The sequence below is a fragment of the Penaeus japonicus genome, unplaced genomic scaffold, assembly GCF_977035675.1.
Source record: "Penaeus japonicus unplaced genomic scaffold, GWHDUDI00000001_assembly GWHDUDI00000003, whole genome shotgun sequence".
In the NCBI taxonomy this organism is placed as follows: Eukaryota; Metazoa; Arthropoda; class Malacostraca; order Decapoda; family Penaeidae; genus Penaeus; species Penaeus japonicus.
The window spans coordinates 27,423,025-27,433,024 of NW_028234405.1; the positions used below are offsets into that span (position 1 = coordinate 27,423,025).

At 36.1% G+C, this 10,000-nt stretch overlaps 1 protein-coding gene across 1 annotated transcript in view; it reads left to right on the plus strand.

The window, feature by feature from the left end:
* The window catches only part of LOC122263680 (putative methyltransferase-like protein 15 homolog), a 14,287-nt gene extending 10,189 nt beyond the window's left edge, over window positions 1-4,098 (plus strand). Inside the window, exons 3-5 of the mRNA XM_043032267.2 lie at window positions 2,270-2,522; window positions 3,787-3,931; window positions 4,046-4,098. Coding sequence (XP_042888201.2) covers window positions 2,270-2,522; window positions 3,787-3,931; window positions 4,046-4,098 — 451 coding nt within the window. The remainder of the gene's footprint in view (window positions 1-2,269; window positions 2,523-3,786; window positions 3,932-4,045) is intronic.
* The last annotated feature ends 5,902 nt before the right edge of the window (window positions 4,099-10,000 follow it).

Sequence of the window (10,000 nt, forward strand, 5' to 3'; positions counted from 1 at the left end):
TCTATATATATATATTAGATATAAATATATATATTTATGTATATATATATATATATATATTTATATTGATATAGATTGGTGTGTGTATATTATATTTTTATATATATATTTAGATATATATATTATATATTTATTATATATTATATATATATATATATATATATGTGTTATATATATATCTATATACCGCGTCTTATTCATATGTGAATATATATGTATATATATATATTTATTATATTTATTTATATTATAATCTATATGATTTATATATTACCAGCCCGACGAGGGAATTCTTGCTTGAAGTCCAAATTCGGGGGCGTTCGATGTATTAGCCTAATCATTGAATGGCTGGCACAATACTGTGCGCCGGCCCCTGCGGCTTTTGAATGCGAGGTACACATGCTGTACCACCCGTCCTGGTGTGGGTTAATGTATATCTATATATATATTTATATATATATAATATATTATATGATATTTTATAGATATATATATATATATATATAACTATATTTATATATATTTAGTATATATATTTGAATATTATATATATATATATATAGATATAGAGTTAAAATTATATAATCTATATAGAAGAAAGGTATGATTGAGATGAATATCTATACGCCGCAAGGATGTATTTGACGCGTTTCGGACGGAGGTCTTTCTCAAAACCAATTTGTTTTTTGAGATAGACGCTTCGTCGAAACGTGTCAAATACCTGCTGTATGCGTTGTTTTGATATTTCAGTCTCATTTATACCTTCTTCTATATATATATTTATATTTATATCTCAAAACATATATATACATATCTATTTATATATATATATACACGATATTTTATACCATATATATATATATATATATTATATCTATATATAAATATTATTATATTTAATATATATTATATATATATATATATACATGAATATATAAATATATTGAAATGTATTTATATACACACTTATACATATTTGCCTGTAATAGAATGTGATAGAAATGTGAAGATCAGCTTTTTGAATAGGGAAACAATTGTTCAGTGATATCTTAATAATTATCCAAAGCTAGATTTTCCATTCAATAATAATTATACACCTTAGAAAACTGACTGAAATGAAAGTAAAAAAAAAATATATATCAAGAACATCAAGGTACAGTAACCCCTTCAACACAAAGACGCATATACTGCATCCTCGCAGCGCTCGCTTCAAACCCGAGGACGCGCATACTGCGTCATGGCTGAGTTCTGGTGGAATTGAGTTTTCTTTCTTCCAGATACTGTACGAGATCTTTCAGAATAGAGGTCGGATATGATACGATATATTACTTGACTTTCATTATTATTACATAAGAGTGGGATTCGCTTATACCAGGGGAGGCATTGATGGGCCCTGCTAGCAATCATTTTATTATTCATTTATGGAACATTATGTAAAAATATAAAACTTATTATGATTAGTTTACCATACTACTCCAACTGTTTTATTTTATTTTTTTGTCATCTGCGTGAGACCTCTCACCAAGGTCACTCTTTCCATCTTCCTCCCAAACCATGTAAATAACTTGTCACATGCATATTTTCCCCCCCCCCCCCCGCCCCCCCCCCCCTATTAGGGAAGAGGTTAATATGCATATTTTGATATATAAACACATTGATGATTATGTTGGAGGTTTTGCTTATAAAATTGTCATAGTCAGTAGGACGTTTTAAATTTGGTTTGCATGCCGGCTGCATCGCGATACGGTCAGTGTTGGGGCGTTTTCTACTGCCCGTAATGAAGGGGTTAACCCACTAATGTTCGGGATTGTTGTTGTTTCAATCACAAAAGAATCAATAAGCAGGTTACCAGACCTTACCTGTTTATTTTTTTCCAAAATTTTTCATTAAAGAAAAATTATTTTAGTTTATCAATACTATTGTTTTTTTTACTATCGCTTTTATGGTTATCATAATAACAATAATAATGACAATACCAGTGTTTTTTCTAATTCATGAAATTTCAGATGATAAGGCACACAGGTCAGTCAGGTAGGCCTATCAATTGATTCCTTTATGACCAAGGCCTTTTAGGGCCATCTATGTTTAAAATCATTAAAGAAACAAAACCACACTGGACAGTATGTTTATATATGCACACCTGTCATAATCAGAATAGAATGAGCAAGAGGAGTTCTTACTTATAACAAAACTGAAATATTTGAATGGTGGTACCCTTTGGTACCTAAATAGCATATCATGAACATTAATGAAATGCCTATTTATCCAGAAATCCTGACCAGATGACTGCTGCCTGTATACTGCAGCACATAGACGAAGATAGTCTCTACAAAGTTCTGAAGTTTTACGGGGAAGAGAAGAATGCTCGGAAGATTGCTCGGGCCTTGGTCGAATCTAGATATCTGTTGAAGAAGCTACAGACTACAAAGGAGTTAGCTGAGTTAGTAATGTCTGTGGTTGGTCAAGAGTATAGACTAGACAAACTTCAAAGATCTTCTCACCCAGCCACCAAAACATTTCAGGTTTGATTTTTATTCTCTCCATTAGTTCTGTTTTTTCCAAAATCATGCATGGAACTTACTTTTTATATTGTTTTTCTATACCTGACACAAAAATCTGGTGTGTCCATACAATTGCCAAGAACGGAACAAAATTCACCAGTGTGAAACATGTAACTGAAGTTGCACAGTGCATCTTTACCAAGGCTCAAAAGAGAGACCACTCACTAACTTCTCCTGGATACCCTTTCCCCTCTTATTGTTGTGGAGCAGTGAGTAAGACACTCTCTGTCTGCCATTATATGAAGAGGATATGAAGTGTTTGTAAGAGGTGTGACTTTTTTGCTGCTGTTTTTCACTGTTGCACTTGGTGGTGAGTGTTATTTGTGGTTATTTTCTATCATTTCTTTCCTGTTTAGTCAGGTTGGTTTGGGAGGGTTCTTCTAAGAATACGTAGGTTGAGGAGAGGGAGGAGCTAAATATTTACTTCTTGTGTTTTCAAGATAATGTCTAGCTGCTCTAGTTCTCTCTCCTATCAGGGCCCTTAGCCAGGGTGTTGACATGAGATGAGTTTGAATCACTCCATGCCTTGCTTTGCCTGGACAGACCTTGTGGTCTGGATGCCATTGTTTTGATGTTATATATATATATTATATATATATATATGTTATATTATATATTTATATATATATATATATATATATTAATGTATATATATTATATATCATATATATATTTATATATAATATATATATATTATATATATAAATTAGGTATATATATATTATATAATAAAATTATGTATATTTATATATATAATATATAATATATATATTATATATATATATATATATATATATATATATAAAGTATTGTATATAATATATTATAAATTTACAATCATATATATATATATATCTATATATATAAATACTATATATATATATATATATATATATGTTTGTTTTGTGTGTTGTGTGAGTGTGTGTGTGTGTACGTGTGTGTGTGTGTGTGTGTGTAAGTGTGTGTGTGTGTGTGTGTGTGTGTGTGTGTGTGTGTGTGTGTGTGTGTGTGTGTGTGTGTGTGTGAGTGTGAGTGTGTGTGTGCATATTTATATATATGTATCCTCCATGTGGTGTCTATCTATTTGACACTGTTTCACTCATTACACCACACATGTGCATGTGTGTGTTTAGTTTTGTTCATCATTGATAATTACCAATAATACTTGTTTTTACTTTTACTGATAACAATATATATATATATTTTTTTTCTTCTTTCTTTGCAGGCACTTCGAATCTTAGTAAATAATGAATTGAATGAGCTTGATTATGGTCTAAAATTAGCTCACTACTACCTACAACCAGGAGCTTGCCTTGTTGCTGTTTCCTTCCATTCTCTTGAAGACACTATTATAAAACGACATATAACTGGTATGTTTCTACAAAGAAGGTTTAAACTTGAGATATATGATTATCATCATCATCATTATTGATTTTTCAGTGTTAATGAGAAGTGTATGGGATTATATTTTATTTCATCAACAGGTATGGACATTGACAAAACACCTTTGTCTATTGGTTCTGGGGTTGGGCGATAACATCGGTGTGCCCTGGCGCTAACTTATAGCTAGCAGGTGAGATGGGTCTAAACTGGATGATGAAGCCGGTGGAGTGCACGTGTCAAGAAGGTCTTCAGTCCGCTAGAGTTAGGAAGTGTATTGAATAATTTCCCACGTGCCCGGGGGCACATCTAATCGTATGTGATGCTAAGCAGTGGTGGTTCTTATGCAGGTTCATCGGGTTAGGCTAGTTTCTTTTGTGGGGGGGTGGCTGGTTTATGTTCAGCGTTGGTGTGTGGGTGTGTGCTGGGGGGTTGGGTGTTTGTGGGGTTGGTGGGTGGGGGGTGAGGGTTGAGTGTGTGTGGTGTGTGTGTGTGTTGTGTGAGTGTGTGTGTCGTGTGTGTGAGTGTGTGTCTGAGTTTGTGGTGTGAGTGTGTGTGTGTGTGTAAGTGGTGTGTGAGAGAGTGTGTGTGGAGTGTGAGTGTGTGTTTGTGTACTGTCGTGTGGTATGTGTGTGGTGCTCGTGTGTGTGAGGTGTGTGTCGACGTGTGTTTGGAGGTGTGTGTGTAGGAGTGTGTGTGTGTGACCGTGAGTGACGTTATGAGAAGATGTGACGTGTAGTGTGAGTGTCAGTGTGGTGTTGATGTTACTGTGAACAGAATGACTGTCACAATCAGAGTCTCTACTCTGTACTCGTGATACAGTGTCTATTTGGTGGCTGTAGTCAGTTACTGTGACATAAGACAGTTACAGTCTGTCATTACTGGCTGAGTCTACTGTGAGTTAGAGATGTGTGGCTTGCTATTAGTGAGCGTGTTTGCGAGTGTGTTTGTGTGCATTGTGTGTTTGCGCGCGCGGCGCGCGCGCGCAGCGAGAGAGCGCGAGCGAGCGCGCGCGCGCGCGCTCGCTCGCTCTCCTCTCTCTAGAGTTATATTGTTTTAGTGATATTTTTATAGAGATTTGTTTGATTTTAGAGAGTGTTTTTATGTGTGTGTGTTTGATTGTGTGGGATTGTGAAGGTGTTTAGTGTCGTGACGTGGGGATAGTGTGAGTGTGAAGAGAGTGTCGCCCCGCAGCGCCTCCTAGTGTGTGTCGTGTCTGTGTGTGTGAGATGTGGTTCCCCCGTGTGTGTCGCGCGCTAGTCCCCCCCGCCTCAGTCGTGTGTGAGATGTTAGTTTTTTGAGTTTTTTGAGAGTGTGTGTGGTGTGTGTGTGTGTGTGTCGTGACGTGCATGTGAGTGTGTGAGTCGTTGTGTGGTTTGTGGTGTGTGTGTGTGTGTGTGTGGGTGTGTGTGGAGTGTCGTGAGTGTGCAGTGTGTTTGTGGCTTGACGTGTGAATGTGGGTCGTGTGTGTCGTGTGGTTGTTCTCGTCGTGTGCTGTGTGGTTGTGTGTGAGTGTTGTGTGTGTGTGTGTCGTGTGTGGTGTGTGTGTGTAGGACCGCTGTATGTGTCGTGGATGTGGGTGAGTGTCGTGTGGTGTGTGTGTCGTGTCCGGTGTGTGTGTGTATGTTTAATGAGTGTGTGACTGTAGGTGTGTGGGATGTGTGTCGTGGCTGTGCTGTGTGTTGTGTGTGTGTGAGTGGGTGTGTGTGTGTGTGTGTGTGGATCGGTCTGTGTGTGAGGTGTGTGTTAGTGGATGTGTCGGGTGAGTGTCGTGTGTGTGTGGTGTGTGGTGTGTGTGTGTGGTTTGAGGATGTCGTGTGTGATGATGTGTGATAGTGTGGCTCGTGTCGTGTTGGGTGAGTGAGGTGTGTGTGTGGTTTGTGTGGTGAGTGTGTCGTTTTTGAGTGTGTGAGTGTGTGTACAGTGTGCGGAGGTGGTGGTGTGTGTGTGTGAGTGGGTGGGTGTGTGATTGTGTAATGTGAGTGCATTTGTGTGAGTGGTTCGTGAGTGTGTCGTGTGTGTGTGAGGTTTGAGTGTCGGTTTGTGTGGTGCGGTTCGTGTGTGTGTGTGGTGTGTGAGTGGTGTGTGTGGTGGCGTGTGTGTGTGTGGTCGAGTGTGTTAGTGTGTGTTGTGTGAGTGTGTGTGTGAGTGTGTGTTGCAGTGTGTGTGGTTCGTGTGTGTGTAGTGTGTGTGTGTGTGTGGCGTGAGTGTGTGGTAGAGTTTGAGTTTGTGAGTGTGTGAGAGCGAGATGTGAGGTTTCGGTGTGCTGTTAGTGTGAGAGTGTGTGTGAGTGTGATTGTGTGTGAGTGTGTGTGTCGTGTTAGTGAGTGTGTGTGGTTGAGAGTGAGTTGGAGTGAGTGTGTGTGTGTGCGTGGTAGGTGAGTGTGTTGATTGAGTGTGTGGTGGTGAGTGTTGTGTGAGTGTGTGGGAGTGTGTGGGTCCTTGTGTGAGTGTGTGATGTGTGTGTCGTGTGCCGTTTGTGTGAGTGGTGTATGTGACTGTGTATTTGTATGCCCCCCCCCCCCCCCCCCCCCCCCAACCCCCCCAACCACCCCCACCCCACCCCCCCCGAGTATTATGTCATGTGTACTGTGATTCGTGACCGCAGCCTCGTTCTGTAACACGCAACGTTGTGCTCCCCCGCCGCCCCCGTCGTGAGTGTGTGTTTGAGCTGCATCTCTAGCGCAGAGAGCTGTCGTGCTACGGTTGTGTCCGTCCGACCCGTGTGTGCTGCTAGTGAGTCGAGTGTTGGGGTATGTATATGTCATGTCCTGTGTTGTGTATCGTCCAGTCCCGCGCAGAGTGTGTGAGTGCTGTGTGTGGTGTGGTGTTTTTTCTCTGTGGTTTAATGGGTGTCAGAGGTGTGTGTGAGTTTAAGTAGTGTGTTTTTAAGTGTGCGCGTGTGAGTGTGTGTGTCGTGTGAAGGTGTGTGTCGGTCCGTGTGTGTGTGTGTGTCGTGTATGGCGCTGTGTTCTTGGGCTGTGTCTGGGTGTGTGTCGTGTCGATGTGTGTGGAGTGTGTGTGTGAGTGTGTTAGTGTGAGGTTTGGTGTGTGTGTGTGTATTTTCTGCCGTCGTGTCTTGTGAGTTTTCTTACACCACCGCTGTCGTCGTAGCTGTGAGCCCTCCCCCGCTGAGAGAGTGTTCTCAGGTGTAGTCGAGACGAGAACCGCTCCCGATGAGAGCCCCTGTATAAGCTTACCGTCCCCCCCAGGTTAGCGTTGGGTTAGCTAGTGTGAGATTGAGATTGATATAGAGATTTATAATAAATAAATTCTCACACTCACAAACACACACACACACACACACACACACTCTCACACCACCACTCATCCACACACACATAATATATATGTGTCCCTAAACCTCTATAGTCCACGATGTCCCCCGCATCCCTACCTTATATATATGCTACCCCTACTATATATATATATGTATATATATATATATATAGTATATTAGATATCTATATATATATATTTCTAGATATATAATTTTATATATATTTACTTATATATATTTACTTATATATACTTTATATTAGTATATATATATTATAGATATATATACGATTTATTAGTAGACATATATATTTATGATATATACATATATATATATATATAATATTAGTTAGATATATATATTTATTAAGAGTATAATATATATATATATATTTATGATATATTTTTTTATAATAGATTTTATTAATATAAGTTATTATATTATAGATATTGATATATATATAGTTATCTATATATATATTTATAGTTATAGATTTAATATATATATGTTATTGAGAGAATTTTGTTATTTATATAGATTATAGTTAGATATATATAATTTATATTATATATCTATTTATAATATAATCATATAAGAATCGTTTAGAGAATATATATTCGAATATTTCATTATATAATACTACCTTTTTAGACGATATAGAGAAGGTTCATATATATAGATGTTATATAGTTAAGTTATATATTATATAGATTTAATATATATATAATAGTTATATATAGATAATATTTATATATATATTGATATATTTAGAGATAGTATAGATATGTTATATATATAATATTGTATATATATATAGAGAATTTATATGTATATAGATATTTATATATATATAATTTATATAGTGTATGTATATATAGATAATTTTTATATGTAGAGCATATATTTTAAGAATTCAAGAGGTTATTTGTATGTTTGGATATGTATACTTATAGTTATATGTTTTCATTATAATATATAATATATATATGATAATATATATAGAGATATTTTTTTAAATAGTAGTATATAGATATATTTATTTATTCTGATAATATAATATATATATTGATAGATTTATAGTTATAGTTTTATATAGTTTGATGTATATGTATATATGTGATATCAGTGTGAGGTTTATATATAGTGTGATATGATTAATGTATATTATATATATATATATAGATAGTTTAAGTTATTAGATTTATATATATATATATATTAGATATATAATATTAAGATATAGATATACAGATAGTTATAGATATAATTGTTATAGAGTTATATTATATATATATATATATAGATATTTTATATTATGATATATAAGTTATAAATAGATATATATATATATAAATATATATATAATATATATATATAGATATATATATATATATATATACACACATATGTACATACATTCATATATAATATATTATGATTTAGAAATCCCTGATTGTTATAACATACAGGCTAATGTATATAAAAAGAGATTCTCAATAAATTTTACTGTTAATTTTGTTTGACTTTTGCAATATACAAGATCTGTTTTTTTCGTTAATGATGTAATGTTTTGGTTTACCGCTATGCCCATTATCAGTCTATGATGATAACACAGGTTGTCATAAATTTAAGTTATATTACATATTATCACATAATATGTAATATAACTTATTCATGTATTGTCTTAATGAATATGAAACATATAACAGTCCACAATGCAGATAACATGAAGAGGTAGGGAAGAGGAAGGAAACCTGTTTTTATGACTGTGAAGCCTCAGTATAGGTATCCCCACTAGCACAGGGGCACATTATAGACACTGGATATGGTTTGAGTCACCTTCCTCTTATTGTTCTGCCTGCACATCCTTCATCTTTAGAGCAAGAGCTTGCTCCTTTAGAGCATGAGCTTAGTGTGTTCCATCATCCTATAAAAATAGCACTTGCTTAAGACCATGAACAAGTGCCATTCAAGGTTCTCTCCTGCTGGTGCTAGAAAAAAGTGGTGCCATCTAGGTTTTGGATGTTGGGTGAAACCCATTTTATTGCAATTATATTAATTACGACTGCTATTGCCATCATCACTTACTCATGACTCATTACACAATAAAATAACAGTGATCCAAAATCCCTGAATGTCATGAATGTCATGACACCTGTTGTCAGGCCAAAGCTCCTGAGGCATGTATCTCATGACGCCCATACGCAATGAGTTAAAGAGGTTGTAATGGGAAATAGAGGCAAAAGCTATGGATTAATGAGAATTACAGAAAGTAAAGCGATAAACCAATCATGTCGAGCCAGATTGACTACGCTGGGCTTGTATTAGTGACGCGAGCCCAAGCCTGTGCCCAGCGTTATCTTGACAATTCGTGAGGAATGTCCAACGATCGTTGACTCGATCTGACTGGTCCTGACCCACACGTCATGCCCAGCTACGTCAGTAACCGCCAGGTGACAGTGGAAGCTCACGAGCTTGGGCGGTGCTCGATCTGCCAACCACGGGGATGTGAAGTCGACACGCTACCAATTAGCTAGCCAGACGGTTAATTATAGAAACATTTCAAGAAACATCATAAGTAAATTCTAAATGTGGAAAAAGACACTTGAAATATACCCAAAAGATTTTTTTGAAACTGACAAGAATGTGAGAAAAGAATTGTTAAAAAAAAAAATATATCTTTTTTGAAAAGTAGTAGCTCCAAAACATAAATTTATGAAAATGGGAAATGGCATGCAAGAAGTGGCAGAATGGATAAGGCAAAAATATTATCATAATA